The 20,453-nt window shown below is 47.6% G+C and overlaps 1 protein-coding gene across 1 annotated transcript; it reads right to left on the reverse strand.

Moving 5' to 3' along the window:
• Positions 1-822: 822 nt before the first annotated feature.
• On the reverse strand, positions 823-17,966 carry SMIM35 (small integral membrane protein 35). The gene is made up of 4 exons (XM_040482840.1): positions 17,898-17,966; positions 3,337-3,496; positions 2,293-2,326; positions 823-1,613 (listed from the first exon to the last, which is right to left on the reverse strand). Exons 1-4 carry the CDS (start codon positions 17,964-17,966, stop codon positions 1,514-1,516), a joined length of 363 nt encoding a protein of 120 aa, XP_040338774.1. The 3' UTR covers positions 823-1,513.
• Positions 17,967-20,453: the final 2,487 nt, after the last annotated feature.

The following is a 20,453-nucleotide window of genomic DNA, read 5'->3' on the forward strand; positions in this document are numbered from 1 at the left end:
TTAGCCTCGCCTGGTTTCCTCCCCGACTCCTACCATTTCTGGTCTGCCCTCCCCATCACAGGTCAAGCCTTGCACAGGAAATGCAGAACACAGGGAGAGTTCTCCACCGCCAACGCATGCCCACCCATTGCAGGAGCCTAGAAAATCGAGTAAGATCATGTTTCTAGACTATTTTAAGTAGCGACCTCCAAATTATTTGGGAGGCACGGCGGCTGGTCAGCAGCAGGGAAAACAAACCCAGGTGGCGGACAGGGGCACGGGAGGGTTGAAAGGCACCAGAACTGAGCACAGAGCGGGGAAGGGCAGGGCAAAGGCCAAGCTCAGCCTTCAGCTCTTAGAGGAAGTTGGTTTATGGTAGGAAGGTTAAAAACACTATCTGGAATCACCTCCACTCCCACATGACTTTGCCTATTGAAGATCTGACTGGTTTTCCGGCCTTTGGAGTCAGCCCTTTAAGGGGAAGTGACTGGGGACGCCCCATGCACAGCACCCTTCTGGGTCTGCAGGCCCTGGTCACACAGGGCTGAGCTGGGAGGGCTTTGTTCTCCAGGACACCTGGAACCCCTCCACAGGCTCAGGAACCCCAGGGACACCTAGGAAGGAGTCTTTACTCTTAGGCAATGCCTGCCATTTTGGTTTGTATGAGAAAGCCACTGCTACTCTACCAGACTGTCTCCAGAGCCCAGACCCCTCTTGGGGGTTCTCCCAGGTGCACCCAGAGTGACTCCTCACTGTCCACAGCAAGGGACCAGGGCGGACCCTGAAGACCTAGGAGGGTGAAAGTAGCCCGGGGACCCCGGAGGAGCAGGTGCTGAGCCAGGAGCCTCCTCCTGCAGAAAAAGCAAAGGGAGAGCAACAAAGAGATGAGGCTTGGAAAGAATCCCTCTAAACCACTGCATCAGGCGAGGTTTTTCCCAGGCAGGAAGAGAAGCTGAGAGAAAAAGTGGGGGAGGGTCCATGAGGAACTACTCGAGGGAGAAGGTGGATGGGAAAAAGCAACTGCGATGTGGAGGGGGAGGGGCCTGAAGGCAGGCGGAGGGAAGATGTGACCCAAGGGCCAGCCAGCTACGAAGCAGAGATGGCTCCTAGGCATTCAGTTCAGAAATGACACTCTGGAGCGATGCTTCTTGGAAAGAGTGACCATCTAGAACCTTTGGCTCAGAGCAAAGAGTTGAGACAGAAAGCCTGACTCTAGAAGCTGCCATCTGATTAGAAACAGAACCTCCCCAGGAAGGGAAGGCAGGACACGGGTTGAATGCACAGGTGGAAAGGAGTTGTCTGGTGTTGGCAGGTGGTGGGGACAGTGTGACGCTAGGCCTCGGTTCCTGAGGCCACCTCCCAGAGACCCCACCCCTCAAGAAGTGGGGAGGGATGAAGAGAATCAGCTCTTGATTTCCGAGCAGTGCTTGGGTGTCTCGACCACCTGTGGACCTGACCAGGACAGGAGATTCACCCAGGAGCTCGCCAACCTTCCACTCACCTCTCCGGGGCTCCAGAGGCTGACACTCCCCCATCAGACTAGCCTGTCGGAGAACTTCACGTAGCCGCCATCTGAACTGCTGACGTGGCCACTGATGGTGAAGGGTGGACCCGCCTCCGGCTCCTTCAGGTTCCTGAGAAAGATGATCCCATCGGGTTTTGGGGGCTGAGAAGCTGATCTCTCCTTGGGACCACAACTCCCTAGACCAGCGCATGGGAAGAACTTTGCGGCAGTGACTCCCAGACTGACTTGCGTTCCAGAACAGGAGTAGGACCACTGCTTGGGGCCAGAGGAGGAGGAGGCCTGCCCTGTGGCAGAGAGTGGACAAGACGGCTCGGGAGGACTTTCTGACCCCCACTCCCTAAATCCCTGGTGGTCTTCATTTGTTCCTTTCCTTTGACGTCACACTGTGCCCGAGGTTATCTGATTTGTAGTCAGGCCTGTGTCCACCACCAGCAGTGAAATGGCTGAAGACAAGAGACCACACTCACTGTACCCCTAGACACTAACTCCACAGCCCCTGTGACAATAGATCCTTCCTGAATAAATGATGAGTGAATGAAGGAATGGATGACTGGTCCCTGCCGGTGGGGGGCGCGGGCCCGCCGAGGGGTAAATGCTAAGAGGGTCACCATCAGCATGGTCTTACATAATCCGGTCCAAGTTCAAGTTTTCATTCGTGACACTTTGTAAACAGACCCTGGCTCCTTCCTTTTCCCTGGTGTGCTTAGGGGGATGGGGAAGGGACAAGGAAGAGAAACCATAAGTTTTGGCTCCGTACCTAACCCCACCCCTGCCGTGGATCTACTTACCGGATCTGATACAAGTTGAAGACAAAATTAGGCCCTAGGAAGACAGTCAGAAAAGAGAGAGTTAGTACCTCCAAGGAGACCTGCCCATCAGCTGTCTGAGAACATCTAGTGCTCCCTCACCCCATCTGGGAGGAGGGGGGCGGCTGGGCTGGACCTCAGGATGCTGTGGGAGGGCCCCACGCTGCTTCACTGTCTACTGCCTGCCCCACGCCCATTGGTGCACCCCATCTGCCCAGACAGAACTACCAGTTTTGGGGGACAGATCCTGCCGCTAGGCATCCCCCCCCCTCCATTACCGGTACTGATTACCCTGGCAAAGAGACAGTCCTAGCTTAGAGTCCAAAAGGAGGAGAGCTGGGCTTGAACCTGGACTACGCCTGTCTCTAACCCTGTGACTTCGGCCCTCCAGCCTCGTCTATAAAAACCAGAGACTAAGAATCCCATCCTTACATGGAATTTTAAAGAAAGTCGTATTGGGCGAAAGCGCGTTGGCACATAGCAGGTGCCCAACAAACATTTTTGGACGCTGTGGGCATCCACTGCAGACCTGAGAAATGTTCTCTCCCTCTGGGGATTCCCGGCATGCCCTGCCAACTCTCCCCGGTCCTGTGGGAAGCACAGGTGTGGCTCAGAGCTGGGAGTCCCGCAGCAAATTCCAGGAGACTCCCAGGGAAGCTGAGGCACACTCGGGAGGGGGGTGCCCAGGACCCACGGGCAGGGGAAAAGAGACACAAGGAGCCCGAGTGGGGCCCCTGGCCTCGGGCCCCACACGGGCCTTGGGGATGGACTCCTGTGGGCTCTGAGGGAAAAGAAAGGCAGCTACCCGCTGGGTAGGAGGAGCCCTCACTCCCTCGATAAAAGCCCAGTACCCCACACCCCCCTCCTCAAGCGCTCAGCCACTCCCACTCAAGTCTTCAACTACTGCAGCCACCACAGGAAATATCTTTGCATGATGCCACGCTGAAGGGTGTGCAGCCGCACCCGAGGTTGCCCACTGCGACAGGAGAGGAGGGGCTGGGATGGTAGGGTCCGGCGCTCACTCACCCTCCCAGCAGTACCCACGCTGGTACCACTTGGCCAGGCTGTAGCCCAGGACGGACACGAGCAGCAGCGAGAGCCCCACGCCAAGGATCAGGCCCAGGGTGCTGATGGAGTCCTCACCTGCAGAGACACACACGGCACCCTTGGTCGGCTGCCCAGAGCCCTCTCACAGTCCCCCACCCCATGTCCCAAGTCTCCTCCCCTCCCTCCCCACTGCCCCCTAGGAGTCTTGACCTGAGCTAGCTAGATGAGCCAAGTCATACTAAGACCGATACTGGAGACTGATACAGAGTCTGATGCTGGAGATTTTGAGAGTCAGCCTGTTTACCCAAAGGACCAGCCCTTGACAACAGAGATAGTATGGAGCTGGGAGGGCCTCTTGAAGCCACAGGCCTTCTGCTTGTTGGAAAAGGCACTGCTGTTTGGGGGGAGAGGCCAGGAGGTCTCTGTTCAGCCTCACTGGGTGGTGGAGACGGAGAGCCCAGAGACCTCAAGACCTTCGGTACCCTCCCTGCAAAGCCTGTGGCCCCAATGGGAGGGTGTTTACTTTTAAACTGTGTGCTGCTTATACTTATCGCTTCTTCTTCCCTTTTTGTGGTACGAGCTAAATTTATGTTTTATTTGTAAGGCCAAACCCAAGGGAGAAAGGGAAGAAGGAGGGAAGGTGGAGGGTAGGGGGGGAAGGGGAAGCAGGGAGCGGGGGCGGGAGGGGGGAGGGGGGAAGAAGGACTGGACACCTCCCGGGATATGACGTGGGCCTGAAGCAGAGAGGGACGCCAGCTTTCCAGGAAGAGGCTGACAACAGGAGCACCACGGAGAGACCCGTCTGCCCGGCCAGGGAGGGAAGAGAAAGGCCAGCGCCATTCTTGCTGGATGAGTGCCAGGAGCGTGGAAGAATCAACCGACCCCCCATCTCCATGGCCCAGCGTCCCGAGGCTCCGGTGGGGGGAGAGGGGCGGGGTGCCAAGGGGCCAGGAGGTTAGTGGCTAAGCACAGCCTTCTGCACAGCAGGCTTGCTTCCGAAGCCCAGGTCCGTTATTTGCCAAATGTGGGACCTGAGCAAATCCCTTTCCCTCACTAGACTTCAGCTTGCCTTTATGGGGAAAAAAAAAAAAGGGGGGGGGCATGAGAACATATACCCATGGAGTCGTTGTGATGGTTAATGGAGGCGTCATACAGACAGCACTCGGACGACTCCGGTGAACAACGTTAATGACATTATTGTTGTCGGTATTATCATCACATGGCGGGACTGTATTTTTTTAAATACTTGACGATTTCCCCTGCCCTAGCCTTTCCTTTCTCCCACGCCCCTTCTTTCCAGAAAAGCATCCCGGTTATTACCAGTGAGCATCTACTCAGCAAAGAGAAGGGGAGAGCCCAGTGCAGAAAGAAAGGGCCCGTCCTCCTAGTTTTAGATTTCAAAAGCCCAGGCCCTTAGAAAAATGGGACGGATTCACAACTTGGACAGGAGAGATGAGCCAAAGCAAGACGGCCCTCCTCGCCACACCAGGGAAAAAAGTCTCCAGCCCGGGGGAGGGAAGGGAAAAAGCGAGATCCAGAAAGGGGGGAAAAAAGCACGGGAAAATATTGAAAAGATGTCAACAGGGTCCCAGAGAGAAAGTCCTTGTTCCCTGAGCCAAAGGCAATAGAACGTCCAGGCAGAGCTGTGGGATCTGAGAGCCACAACTGTGCCCCAGAAAAGACAAGAGCCCAGCAAGGAAGAGTTTCGTGGAGCACCTCGGCGGACGGAGCCTCAGACAGCCTTGAAGTGTTGCTGTGTCCCCTCGTGGCACGGGAGCAACCAAATGGTTTGTGTGTCCCCAGGAGAAGCAGAGGGGTCACGGAGAGACCCTCGAGAATGGAAGGAGTCACACAGCTGGGATCTCAGGACCCCACAAAGCTGATACTCAAAGCCCAAAATGGGGGCAACAGGGATCCCCAAAGCCACTAACGGCACCTTCTCTGTGCCAGGCCCTTGTTCTAGACGCTTATATTCTTTTTAATGTTTATTTTTGAGAGAGAAAGAGAGAAAGCGAGCGCGTGCGAGCAGGGTAAGGGCAGAGAGACAGGGAAACACAGAATCCGAAGCAGGCTCCGGGCTCTGAGCCGTCGGTTCGAACACGCGAGCCGCGAGATCACGACCTGGGCCGAAGTCAGATGCTTAACCGACTGAGCCACCCAGGCACCTGTAGACACTTGTATTACGGCAATAAGTAAAACATAAAAATCCCTGTCCTCAAGGACCTTATATTCCCGTGGAGAGAGACAGACAATAAACAAAGTAAATACATAAATTACAGCATACCGATAGGTGGCAGGGAGAAGGAAAGAAAGCAGAGGGAGAGACGGAAAGATCTGTGGGGATGTGAGTACAGTTTTAAATAAAGCAGTCAGGGGTAGGCTCGTGAAGAAGGGGACAGTTGAGGAGAAGGTGCCACAGAAGCTGAGGAAAGGAACTCGCCACGTGGGTAGCTGCAGGAGAAACACTCGAGGCAGAGGGGGCAGTGGATACAACCGAGGCAGGGGCACGCCAAGCAGGTTCCAGGAGGGTCGAGGAGGCCCAAGTGGCGGGCAGGGGCAGGAGTCACCAGAGGATCTGGAACAGAGAAAGGACACGACCTTGTATTAAAAGGGCACTCTGCCGGCTACCGTGCGAAGAACAGACTGGAGCGGGGTGAGGGGTGTGATGATGATGATGACGCAGGGAAACCAGTCAAGAGGCCACCGCGAAGCTCCAAGCAGGAGACGCTCACTGGAGGAAAGTGGTGCGAGAAACCCAGAGGCCAAAGTCGGAGAGAGGCCATCCGTGGGGATGGATAACAGAGAATGTGACGACGACCCAAGAGCTCAAGTCTTCGGGAGCGAGGGGGAGTGACCCAGAGGTGAGTGGATGGGTGACTCAGCAACGTGGTGTTTGTGGAAGCTGAGATTTTGAAGGGTTTCATCACGGAAAAGTACCAGGAGGAAAGCACCAGCAGGGAAATCACAGGCCTTCCGGAGACCCGGCTGGTGAGTAAAGGAGATGCACCAGCTCCGTGGCTGCGATTTTGTCCCCACCAACGGTGCCTTCTGGCTTAGGGAGCTTCCAGACACAGTTACTACTCTCTTTCACTTCTTCATCTCTCTGGAATGCTCTGGAACTAACATTCTGTACTTAGTCTCCCTTTGGTATACCTTTTCATTTTTCTTAGACTTCACGCGCACAGAAACTACACAGAATTACATGGTGGACTTCCATGGACCTCCTAGGAAGCTCCAAAGAATCCTCAAGTTCTGCCGTTATTGTCTGTCACTTTAATTTCAGAGTAGCCTTCTCCCACCTCTCCCTCTAAGACACTGTTCTCTCAAATTTGGTGTTTAGCTGCCCTAGGCATTTTTTATGCGGTTTCACTTTTTTCCCATTAAATGTGTTTGTGTCTGTGTATCTATCTGTATCACTGTTCTGCTTTTCAAACTTTACAAAAATGACAGGAGGGTTACTTCCACTTCTGGCCGTGGCAGAAGGAGAGAGACCGGATTTACTCCCCTCCCCGCTTAAATCACTAGAACGCCAGACAAAAGTAGGTAAAATAATGGACAAAAGGTCACGCAAGAGGATGATTCCCAAGAGGCAGAGATGAACTGGGATATACTCTGACTGCCCAGCTTACTGCCTGGGGTCGGATCCCAACTCCAAATACAGGGAGGTGAGACCCAAAGAGAGTCCAATAGTCCAGGCTGAGGGAAAAAAAAAAAAAAAAAAGCTGGCATCCAGGAGACCACCACAGTTCAAATTTATGGGACAAGAACACCAGAGAAGAAGGCTGGCTGCACAGAGAGATTTCCAGAAGTCTGCAAAGGGGTCCCCTGGTGTCTCTGGCTGTGATTTGTCCTTTAAACTTGCTTGGGGGGGGGGTGGGGGTGGGGGGGGCGCCTGGGTGGCTCAGTGAGTTGCGTGACCGACTTTGGCTCAGGTCATGATCTCACGGTTCATGATTTCGAGCCCCACATCGAGCTCTCTGCCGTCAGTGTAGAGGCTGCTGCAGATTCTGTCTCTAAGAAATAAACATTTTTAAAAACATAAAAAACAAATTTGCTTAGGGCATAGAGTTGTGGTTTTCCAACTCTTATTTAGAAGAAATCCATCTCTACTCCAAGACCCCTACTCCTTAGTTTTTCTACTACAAGTTTCAAAGTTACGTTTTTCACAGAGCAGTAATCTACCTGGAATTCATTTTTTTGGATCCAGTGTAAGGTAAGGATCTAAGTGTTATATGGAAAATTAGTTTTCCGCACTTTTCCCTAATGGTCTTCACTGTTGTCACTTTCGTGTATGAAGTTTTCAGTACACATGTTTCTTTTCCTGGGCTTTCTGTTGCCTTCTATTGGCCTGAATGTCTATCACATTAACACCCCTACCTTATCTTAATTACTACGGCTTCATAATAAAAATGGAGGCCATTTCTCTCAACTCCCCACTCTTATCGATAAAAGGCAGATTTGTGTGTGGCTCAGTGGCCATATAGTCAAAGGCTAATAAGGAGTCCATATTACAATATTTTATTAGTCTGATCACACAAGGACCGTGGGGCTCTAAGGAAAGAGATGCATTCAAGACTACCCTTGACATCATCTTTTCCAACCTACTTTACTACTCCCCTGAGTCAGGCTGACTGGCCCAAGTTCCCTACTGGGCTGGGTCAGTGAGTACCAAAAGACCATGGTGATGGCTGTCCTGCTCCACTTCCTCCTTCCATGTGTCTGGAGCAGTAAGGACCCAGTCTATCCATCATGCGTCCCTCATTTAGGCTCAGGCACTCTCCTTACAACAGTTCCCTGTCCTTACAGGCCAGAGCATGGTAAGATTCTGGATTTGGATTTGCATTTGGATTTGGATTTGGGTAAGGAGGAGGGGGGGAAAAATGCCCCAAGCATCTTCAGCCAAGTTCCCGCCAAGTTTGCAAGTTAGACCGGTGGGGACTTAAGACACAAAACCTCTAATATGATATTACTTTATCTTACTTTAACATGTGCCTCCCGTTTCTTTATGGACATCTTGGAGATTTTGTGTCATCTGTGGTAGGGCTTCTGTATCTCTGGATATGGCCAAAAAGTCATCAATTCCTTAAAACGCCTTTTAAAAAACCTGTACACGCTGACTTCACAAACAAGCCTATGCTTGTCCTTATATAAATTATTGACCTAGGAAACTTAGGTTTTTGGTAAGGAAGAAAACTGGCAGAAAATATACTTGGAAACGTGAGGAAGAAAGAGGAAAAAGTGAGAGAGGAAAAAAGAATCTGGGAACAAAGAAGAGTGAGAGGTATTAAGGAGGTAGGGATGGAGAGAGACAAAAGAGAATTAAGAGAAGATGAAGAAATGAGTGAATATATATAGTTTGGGATGAAAATCGTAATTTCCCTTTTTGAAAACAGAATCATGATGAAGAATACAGTCAGCTGCCATCATGTCGGACAAATATAATGTCGGGACTTAGCCACCCAAATCAACGGCATAGCAACCACACATGCAAAGTGTAGCATAAGTATATAAATGAAACCAAATGCAAAGAAGGGACCAAAACCCCAGCCTAGAACAGAACATTACTCAAAAAGTAGGATGAAACTCCTCAAAACAGTTTCACTCTTTAGAAGCACTTACTAAAAGCATGCATTAAAATAAAGGAAGGTTACAGGGGAAGAAAGATTAAGGAAACAAACGGAGGACCATATAAGATCACAGTGGAGATGATATATTCAACAGAAACAGCAAGGAATAGAATCGCTATTATTAAAAAGTACATTGGGGCGCCTGGGTGACTCAGTCGGTTAAGCGTGGCTCAGGTCACGATCTCGCGGTCCGTGAGTTCGAGCCCCGCGACGGGCTCTGGGCTGATGGCTCAGAGCCTGGAGCCTGCTTCCGATTCTCTGTCTCCCTCTCTCTCTGCCCCTCCCCCCGTTCATGCTCTGTCTCTGTCTCAAAAATAAATAAACGTTAAAAAATTAAAAAAAAAAAAAAAACTACATTACTGACATAGAGACAACGCCTAAGAAAAGTATGGAGGTTTTTGGACACTGACCCTTTATCTGATATGTCATTTGCAAACTCAACACCCAAAAAAACAATAATCTAGTGAAGAAATGGGCAGAACACATGAATAGACACTTTTCCAAAGATGACATCCAGATGGCTAACAGACACATAAGAGGCTCAACATCACTCATTATCCAGGAAATACAAACCAAAACCAAAATGAGATACCACCTCACACCTGTCAGAATGGCTAAAATTAACAACTCAGGAAACAACAAATGTTAGCAAGGATGTGGAAAAAAGGGGAATACTTTTGCACTGTTGGTGGAAATACAAACTGGAGCAGCCACTCTGGAAAACAGTAGGGAGTTTCCTCAAAAAGTTTAATAGAACTACCCTACAGCCCAGCAATCGCACTACTAGGTATTTATCCAAAGGATACAAAAATGCTGATTCAAAGGAGCACATGCACCCCAGTGTTTATAGCAGCACTATCGACAATAGCCAAAGGATGGAAAGAGCCCAATGTCCATCAACTGATGAATGGATAAAGAAGATGTGGTACATATATACAATGGAATATTACTCAGCAATGAAAAAAATGAAATCTTGCCATTTGCAACAACGTAGATGGAACTATAGTGTATCATGCTAAGTGAAATAAGTCAGAGAAAGAAATATATGATTTCACTCATTTGTGGAGCTTAAGAAACACAACAGATGAATACAGGGAAAGGGAAGGAAAAATAAGACAAAAACAGAAAGGGAGGCAAACCATAAGAGACTTTTTTTTATAAGAGACGCTTAAATACAGAGAACAAACTGAGGGTTGCTGGAAGGGAGGATGGGGGGGGGGGGATCAGCCAGAAGGGGGATGGGCATTAAGGAGGATACTTGTTAGGATGAGCACTGGGTGTCATATATAAGTGATGAATCACAGGGTTCTGCTCCTGAAATCAACACTAAACTTAGGATAACTAACTTGAAATTAAACAAATTGAAAAAAATATTAAAGAAAAAGAAAAAAAGAAAGAAAAGCATGGAGGATGGGGAAGAAAAACTCAGAGATTAAAGCAATTAGGAAAAAGCTAACAGTTATGGAAGACAAAGATAACCCAATCAAAGGAAAATTGGTAATTCTGAGGTTGAGCACCCAATAAATTAAATAGAAAATATTTGCAAAAATAGAGAACACAAGAGGGGTGCCTGGGTGGCTCAGTTGGTTAAGTATCCAACTTCGGCTCAGGTCATGATCTCACGATTCGTGGGTTCAAGCTCCGCATCAGGCTCTGCTCAGAGCCTGGAGCCTGCTCTCTGCCTCTGTCTCTCTCTGCCCCTTGCCCTCTTGCCCTCTTGCTCTCTCTCTCTCTCTCTCTCTCTCTCAAAAATAAACAAACAGTAGAAAAAAAATTTTTTTAAAGGACACAAGAGAATTTCCCTGAAAAGGCTGGGTAGTATATGAAGACTAAGAGTATACTAGGCTCCAGGGAAAAAATTGATTGGAAACACTCAAGATCAATGTATATTCTAATTAAAGTGCTGTTCCAGTTATTAAGCTATCGTGTCTCAACCTCAAGGCCAGTCCCCATATTCAGCTTTGTGATGATGCAGTTGGAACCCTGCAAACCACATTTCTCCTTTGCCAGCTGCGGCAGGTTCTGCCAATAGGGAATGATGGGAGGAGACTGAAAGGCTAGGGGGTAACTACTTCCCACCTGTCTACTTCCTGCTGCACTGTGCTGTCTGCTTCTCACCGTCTTCTCCTGGAGTGCCTCCTCCTGTCAGCACCACCCACCGCTGCCTCATCCCAGCTGTTTCTTCCACAAGCCACCGGGTCTGCTTTGCAATTTTTCAAATTCATAAAACCAGCCTCATTTCTCCCCACCCGCCACTCCAGAAACATGAGCACCAGACTGCCAAAGCCCCCTCCCCCCGAGGTCTGAGGTTCCCCTCAAAGCTCTGTTTTAACACTGCCAAGTTCTTCCCTTTGGTCTCCCAGTCAGTCCAGAGGGTAGTGGCTGCCTCTTGTGATTGCTACCTCCGTGACATCTTCGTGTTCTCTACCTGCCGCTTCAATTACCTACTTTGCAATCCTCTGGGATAAACCCTGTTACGATACTTGGTGTGATTTCTGTTTCCTTACTGAACACCCCCGACGGGCAGAAATATAAAAATCTCTTGGGGGAAGAGCAAGAGGACAGAACATCGTTTAGGCTGACCTCAGACTTCTTCACAGAAACTTAACGCCAGGAGACAATGGAGCAATGTCTAGAAAGTTCTAAGGGGGAAAAGCGAAACCCCAAAAATATTTTATCCAGCCAAGATGTTGCTGAAATATGAAAACAGCAGGCAGACACTCTCAAATATGAAAGAACTGGAGAAATAGAATACCCCCACGTTCTTTTTGGTCCTAACAGCAGTTTGGTGGGAGGAGTGGTACTATGGTGGCCCCAAGCGGGGTGAAGAGGGTGTCTGTGGAGGAGAGCTGCTCAGTGCAAAGTGTCAGATTCCATGTGGGGTGAGGAGGGTAGCCATGAGGAGGGGGTGCCTGGTGTGAGGAGGCAGGGTCAGGTGGAGAGAGGAGGGAGACCGCGCGGGAGGCGAGGGCGGCCTGACATGAGACATCAGAGCCCAAGCAAAGTAAGGAGGGTATTCCTGAAGGGGTGACCTGGCACATGCAATCAGAGCCTGAGCAGAATGAGGAAGACACCCGTGGTGGGGTTGAAGGGGATGGCCCAGCAAGGGGAGTCAAGCCCCCTCCCACCTCCACCCCTGGAGAAGTGGCCTGGCACAGGGTCAGAGCCCACACAGAGTGAGTTGAAAAGTCACAATGGGGCAGCCCAACAGGAGGCGTCAGATCCCAAGCAGGGTGATAAGAGGATGGGGACAGAGAGCGGGTGGGCAGCAGCATGAGCAAGTGAATACACCGGGGAATTAACCAAATAAATAAATATATTAATAATCGAGGCCGGATTTCTCACTCTTGGATAAAGAGTTACACACACAAAAAGGGAGAGATGTAAAATCTCTCAGCACCCTCTGGTGCTGTGCTGAACTGGAGCTATTGATACAAATTCAGATTTTCTACATACGAAAAGATACAGAAATAAATGGAAATGCGTACGTATGTAGCTCTGTCCTCTAAGAGGACTTGAGAACAGCAGTGCCCCGGTATCAATGAACACATCTATCACCAAAATCTTGGTTTCTAAATACCAGTCTGTGCTCTAGGAAAGCAGGGCTCTTTGGATGAAAGGCTGGTTCCAGGGCTGGCATGCAAAGCACAGGACGAACTTGTAAATCTTCTGGTCTCCTGCTTCCCCACAAAAGAAAAGGGCCTAAAGAATAATTAGGACGTGTCAAAAGGACCTGGACAGGGGTACCTGACTGACTCAGCAGGAGCACTTGCAACTCTTGTTGTCAGGGTCGTGAGTTCAAGCCCCCCCTTGAATGTAGAGCTTATTTTTAAAAAGGGGAGGGGACACTTAATAAGCCAGCTTCTACTGGCCAAATCGTGAAAACTTGAGCATCAAAAGAAATAATAGCAGTAACAACCCCTTGAAAAACACAGAAACCTACATCCATATAGATATTAACTAATTAATTAAAAGTTTAGCGCATAACGGGATATGTACACGGTTTCAAAGTCCCTCCTCACAAATACTTATTAATTACAAAGAGAAAGAGGAGTAACTTCAAAGAGGGGAAGCCTGGCAAACACCACTCTAATCAAGCGATAAAGCAAACATCATCAGCAATCACACACACACACACACACACGGTGCATCCTTCCTGCCAAAGATGCGGAGCCAGAGTCTAATCACAAAGAGACATCACACACAAACCCACATGGAGGGCATTTTACCCAAGAGCTGGCCTGCAATTGTCAAGTGTAACAGTCACAAAATGCAAGAGGCATGCTCCGGACTGAAGCAGATTACAGAGACACGACAGCTAACCGCACCCTGTGATTCTGAACTGGGTCCTCCTGCTATTAAAGCCATGGTTGAGCAACAGACAAAACCGGAATCATCTGACAAAAGTAATTAATGCTGATACTACTTTTCTGATTTTGATCACTCACCGTATCATGGTTATGTAGGGAAGCATCTTTGCAGGAAAACATACTCTAGAGTATTCAGTTGTGACGGGGGCATCAGGTCAGTAACTTATTCTCAAACCATTCAGGGAAAAAGTTGTGATTTGCTTCATATGTCGGTATATTAGTTTCAACTTTCCTATAAGCTTGTAATCATGTCGAAAAATAGTTAAAAATTTTAAAAACACAGTTGGGGGCGCCTGGGTGGCGCAGTCGGTTAAGCGTCCGACTTCAGCCAGGTCACGATCTCGCGCTCCGTGAGTTCGAGCCCCGCGTCGGGCTCTGGGCTGATGGCTCGGAGCCTGGAGCCTGTTTCCGATTCTGTGTCTCCCTCTCTCTCTGCCCCTCCCCCGTTCATGCTCTGTCTCTCTGTCCCAAAAATAAATAAAAAACGTTGAAAAAAAAATTTTTTAAAAACACAGTTGGCCTCTATTTACTGGTTTATAAGATCGCCAAGGCATTTTAAAAATGAAAAAGCAAAATTTAAAAGAATGTGGCATGTCTATGTATATGTCTCACACATATATTTGTACAAATATATTTATATATTTTGATTTTCAAAGGAATATATTTTTTCTTACGTGTGTATACTTTGTACATACATTTGCACATACACGTTTATATATTTTTGGTCTATTTTTCGCAAGAACATATTTTGTTACACAGGTACACACAGTTTTTCTGGAGAGATGCAGAAGAAAAATAATGGGGTGACCTGGTGGAGAGACTGGGTGATGGTGGGAAGATGCTTTTATTTTTTATATCTTCCTGGATGGTTTACGTTTTATTACCAGGTATGTATATTAGTCTAATTTAGAAAAAAAACAACAACAGGAGAAGTCTTCTGGAAAGTGAGATGATGCGCCATTTTTGTTTCTATTTTTATGCATACAAATGAATGAATAAATATGTTAAGCACTGGCACGCATACACTTTAAAAGTGTCTGTAATTAGGGTGAAGTTTAAACAAGGATCAGACATCTTCAACTAAGTCAAGTTTTGAACACTTTTGGCGGCAGAAAGACTTTACCCGGTGTTTTATTTAATTTTGGCTTTTTAACTTAAAGATCTATCCGAGGAATTTCTCTCAGTGACCAGTTAGCAAGGATTCTAGAACGTGAGGACTTCAAGGCACTTACCACGTTGCTAAGAAAAGAAGCCTCTTTTTTTTAATTTATTTTTGAGAAAGACAGAGCCCGCGAGCATGGCAAGCCAGAGAGAGAGGGAGACACAGAATCTGAAGGAGGCTCCAGGCTCCGAGCTGTCGGCACAGAGCCCGACGCGGGGCTGGAACCCGTGAACCGCGAGATCATGACCTGAGCCGACGTCGGACGCTTAACCAACTGAGAGCCACCCAGGTGCCCCAACCCTCTCATTTATTAATTTAAGTCTGTGCTTTCACTGATTATCTCCCCAAAACCTCATCCTGTAGATAGGGTTTCAAACCTACCCTCCTTTGGGTTCTAAGACCTTTGAGAAGCATTTTCCCAACTTAAAAGGTTTTAGAGGTAGTAAGTTTAAATAGGGCTTAGAGGAGACAAAACCCCTGCGTGTTCTCTTCCACCTTTGTTTACGTGCTGCCTTATTAGCACAGTCAAGGGGCTTTTCCTACTGTTTTTGTTGTGTTTGGCTTCCTGATAACGTCCGTGTAAAATCAAGAAAGTCTAGAGTAAGAAAGGCTACTCAAACACAGAAAGCTTCGAAGAGATTTTAGTTTTCAATGATCTAATGATAAGAGATGAAAAGAAAACCTCCCTCTCATGAGGCACTTACAGGTAGAAGTTTCAAAAGGCACTTCAGATGAAAGTTCACATAAGTTTCAGGAGACCGTCAGACAGCAAGAAATCACTTACAGAACTCTAGAATCCCTTGGCAATACAGAACAGAGGTTAAGAATTTGACTGCTGGTGCCTAACAGACACGCGTTTGAATCTCTACTCATCACGTGTCTTTGAGCCAGGCACTTAATGTCTCCAAAGTTTAGTTTATTTACCCAATGGAAATAAAAGTGCCTACTGCCTGAAATTAATACAGATTGCTTTGAAATAATTTATGTCTGTCACAAAGAGCACACTTAAAAGTAGCAATTATAGTTGATGTTGTTTACTTTTTTTTTTAATAAAAATCATCACTGTCTCAATCTATATTCCCCACCTCACGATTCCAAATCTGAGTTAAAGCAGGCTCAGGGACCACAGTGTCAAGGGTAGAAGACCCTGGGTAAGACCAGGTTGCAGTCATGAAGGTAAGTGGCAAGGAGCGTTCTTCTGAACTTTTCTCCTGGTCCCCTATCAAGCTCTACGTCAAGCCCCAGGACCACCCTCCCATACCTGGCATCCTCCGCCCCCATACAGCATTCATTCCCACACTCAACAGTATTTATGGAGTCCCTACCCTGTGCCAGGGGCACTGGGCATAGAGTGGTCAAGACAGACAGGATCCCTGCTTTCACGAGTTCGTGTTCTACAGGGAAGACGTAGGCTAAATAACCATCCTAGTAATCAGTTGATCAAAAACACACATTCTAGGAAATATGGTGTGTCAGAATGCCATCAGAGCAGGAGAACCTGAGCTATTCTGGGAGGTGAGGGAAGCCTCCTCAGAGGAGGTGACATTCAAGCAAGACTGAACCAGAAGTTAAGAGAAGCTTAAGGCAAAGAGAACTCTGGGTGCAAAGGGCCTGAAATAGAACACAGCCAAGGGAAGTGCGCAAGAGGAACTGGAAAAGCTAGTTGTGAGACTAGAGTATGTGCTGGTGTGGGATGTGGGGAGAAAAGCAGCAGGAAGTGGGGCACAGAGAGAAAGGGGCACAGGAGGAAATGGAAGAAATAAATGGGGTCTCGTAGTACGCGGTAAGGATTTTGAACTTCAGTGTAAGATGGGAAACCAATCAAACATTCAAGCGGTGTAAGGTCGTAACCAAATCTGTTCTTTCTAAAAACCATTCTGACTGATGTGTGCAGAATAAATTAGGGGAGAGCAAACAGACAGGCAGGGAGACCAGAGAGAGAGGGGCTTGAGTAATTATCATCTCGGCTACGGAGTACACGGAATCAGGAATCCGAACACCCAGCAGTCGAACAGGTAGCTTTGCTGGAAGAGGTACCGTATTAAGGCTTATGTTCAGTTAATTAGGAAACTAGATTGGGCCAAAACAGTATTTGATTGCCTTGGTCCGGGAGCTCTGTAGCAGCCTCTTTAAGGTTGTTCCAGAATAAAGAAGTTAGAGACAGGAAATTCTAGCCTGACAGCATGAGAAGATCCACTGATCCTTCTCCAATGAAACTGATGAAAAACTAAAACAACAACAACAAACAAAAACATGTAAAGCTCTGGAGATGGTTCTAAGGGTTCTAAGGTTCCAACAGCCAAGGACGAAACATCTACGCAAGAAAATCTATGAAAATTTGATAAGAAAGGCAGCGATATGTGCTATTTGAATGAAGACCACTGCCTCCCTCCCCTCTCTCTCGGCTCAGCAGACACTCCAGACCCGACTGCTGCATCCAGGAACATAGGGCTCCCTCTCCCATCGAGCCCAGTTAGAGGGCCTTCCTCCCAGGAGGAACAGGACCTCAGCACTTCTCACCCTGTCCCTCGCCACTGTTGCTGAGGCTAAGTTCCGGGTGAGTGCAGTTGAGAAGTGGACGGCCACGGCATGCTGAGAATATGGGGGGGGGGGCGCCCTGATGAGGAACAATAAGGCAAGCTGAGGGCCAAGCACAAGCTGGCATCACCCCTACCCCCCAGGCGGGATATGTGTGACATCCCTCAGGTGCTCCTGGCTGCCCAAGCATAAAGGAAAGGACCGAAAACAAACGGTTAAACTCCAGTCTCCACCAGTTTACAAATACCTCGGCAAATTACGAGAAAACAGCAATCTTATCAATAGCCTAATCTCCAGAAACCTACAGACTCAATTTCCTGGGGCCCCAACATCACCCCTCCACAGTGACAGGGGGAGCAAAGGCAAGAAGGAAACCAGCAGGTCAAATTCAAGTTTCTTATAACCTGCAGCCCCGTTGACAAATACCTGAAGCCAGTATGGAGTGGAACGTTTCTCCAAAGACTCCCTACTGTCTTAATGTTGTTAATGCTTTGCTAGAGGGAAAAACCACCTGAGCTTGACAACAGCTAGGCCTCCAATCATCTGTAAGTCCGTAGCCTATGAAAGACTCTTTGGAAACTTCTCTTTTGACTTTACTTCCCCCAAAGTCCACAGTAGGTAACCAGCCATTCTACACAACGCCAGGGCAGCTCTTCCTGCCCACGGGTCCTATCCCAGTGCTTTAATAAAAATCACCTTTTTGCACCAAAGACATCTTCAAGAATTCTTTCTTGGCCGTCAGCGCTGAACCCCATGAACCCCACCGTCACCCTCAGACCTCATCCCCCCGATTACTCTTGGCTCAGCTTTTGAGGGAGAGCTTCCACACCAGGAGAGGCAAACCAAGAGGACCTCAGGCTGCTGGTGCTTGGCTCCCACAGGCAAGGTGGCGCTCAGAGAGGGATTCGCCATCGTCCCCATCCCCAGCTCCATAGCCTTGGCTCAGATTCTCCCCAGGGGGGCGGGGGCATAAAACAGCTCATAGTATTCTGCCCACGGGAGCAGACTTCCTTTGCAGCAGAACCTGACGGAGTTCAAACCTAAGATCTGCTCTCTACACAAATGGAGTCTGCAGAGAAAAGCAAGTGGAGAGAGATTCAGGGACTTACTGAAGATAATACAGCTCGACTGCAGGCTAGCTAGCCTGCAGGACTGACAGCTGGGAGAAACCTTTGCGGGGGCCCAAACATACTTCAAACACAGACCTCAGAAACTATTCCTTCCAAGGAGCCACAATTTGATTGGATTCATTTGTAGGGCAATTTACACCTCTGAGTGTGTTGAAAACAATAGAGCCATCAACCAGCCATGAGTGGAGCTGAACAGCTGGGCGTGGTCAAGAAAAGCAAGGAAGAGAGCGTTATAAACACCAGTCATCCCAGGGTAACTGTGGTTGTACTCGAAGCTGCGTCTCCCTGAGGAGCAAATGGCATCAGAGGCTGGACGCTAGCAGGGAAAAATAGGCTTCACTCAAATAATCCAGCCAGTCACTAAGAAATAAAGAAAGAAATAGGGACTCCTGTAGGTTAAGCGTCCAACTCTTGGTTTCAGCTCAGGCCACGATCTCACGGTTCCTGAGTTCGAGCCCTGCGTGGGGATCCTTGCTGATGGCGAGGTGCCTGCTTGGGATTCTCTCTCTCTGTCCCTCTGCACTTCACCCAATCTCTCTCTCTAAATAAATAAAACTTTAAAATAAAAAGTAAAGGAAGATATGATAACAATGCCACACAATATAGAGAATACTAATAGGGCAACAGAAACTATATAAAAAAGAGTCCAACTGAAATTGTGGAGGTGAAAAGTACAAAAACTGAAATCAGAAGTTCATGAGAAGGGCTCAGCAGACTTAAACCAGCAGAAGAATTAAAGAACATGAATTGCTAGATTGGTAGAGATTACGCAAGCTGAAAAACAGGAAAGAAAAAGAATGAAGAAGTATGAACTACTCCCAGAGAAATAGAAGACACCAAAAAGTGCATCAACATACATGTAATAGAAGTACAAGGATGAGAGGAGAGAAAAAGCAAAGAAAACATTTTTTTTCATAATGGCAGAAAAACTTCCCAAGTTTATTGAAAAATAATCTATACGGGGCACCCGGGTGGCTTGGTCGGTTAAGCGTCCGACTTCGGCTCAGGTCATGATCTCACGGTCCGTGAGTTCGAGCCCCGCGTCGGGCTCTGTGCTCACAGCTCAGAGCCTGGAGCCTGTTTCAGATTCTGTGTCTCCCTCTCTCTGCTCCTCCTCTGTTCATGCTCTGTCTCTGTCTCAAAAATAAATAAACGTTAAAAAATTTTTAAAAAAAAATAATCTATACATCCAAGAAACTCAATAAACCCCAATATGATAAACACCAAGGGATCCACAAATATGCTATGATTTTAAAAAAAGGCTGTAAGTCAAAAACAAGGAGAAAATCTTGAAAGCATCAAGAGAAAAATGACTCGTCACCTACAAAGGACTCCCAAAAAGATTAGCGGCTAGCTTCTCAGTAGAAGCAATGAAGGCCAGAAGCAGTGGAATAACAATATTCAAATTGTTCAAAGCAAAAAAAGCATCAGCCAAGAATCCTATATTTGGTAAAACTATCTTTCAAAAATGAAAGCCAAGTAAGGATTTTCCCAGATAAACAAAAGCTAAGACAATCTGTCATTAGCAAACCCACCTTACAAGAACTATTAAAAGATGTTCTTCAGGCTGCAAGGAAATGATCCTACATGATTATGTGACTCCACACAAAGAAAACAAAGGTAATTATGCACGAATAAAGGTAATTATGTTTAAAGTGTAAGTGCACATTTCTCTCCTTCCTTCTTTTAACTAATTGAAAAGCAACTGTAGGAGTTAACATGTTGGGCCTGTAACATACAGAAATGTAATATTTGTCAATAACAACACAAAGGAGATGGGTGGGAGCAAAGCTATATTGGGCTAAGGAAATGACTGCAATTAGTAAAGTAACGTGACAACATATACTTGGGTTTGTAACGTTAATAGATGTGATGGGTATAACAATAATACACAAAAGTAGGGAAAACGGAATAGATCTATATAGAAATAATGTTTCTATGTAGTATGTAGAAATGTAGTAGGTCACTACAATTAAGCTAGTGTAAATCTGAAACTGATTCTGGTGAGCTAAACTGTGAATGGTAAACCCTAGAGCAACTACTTTAAAAAACTGAAAAAACAGGGGCGCCTGGGTGGCTCAGGTAAGCATCTGACTTCGGCTGGGGTCATCTTACAGCTCATGAGTTCAAGCCCCGTGTCAGGCACTGTGCTGACAGCTCAGAGCCCGGAGCGTGCTTGGGATTCTGTGTCTCCCGTTCTCTCTGCCCCTTCGTCACTCGCGCCTCTATCAAAAATAAACATTAAAAAGAATTTTAAATAGTGAAAAAA

Source organism: Herpailurus yagouaroundi, unplaced genomic scaffold (genome assembly GCF_014898765.1).
Source record: "Herpailurus yagouaroundi ecotype Mexico unplaced genomic scaffold, PumYag 161, whole genome shotgun sequence".
NCBI lineage: Eukaryota > Metazoa > Chordata > Mammalia > Carnivora > Felidae > Herpailurus > Herpailurus yagouaroundi.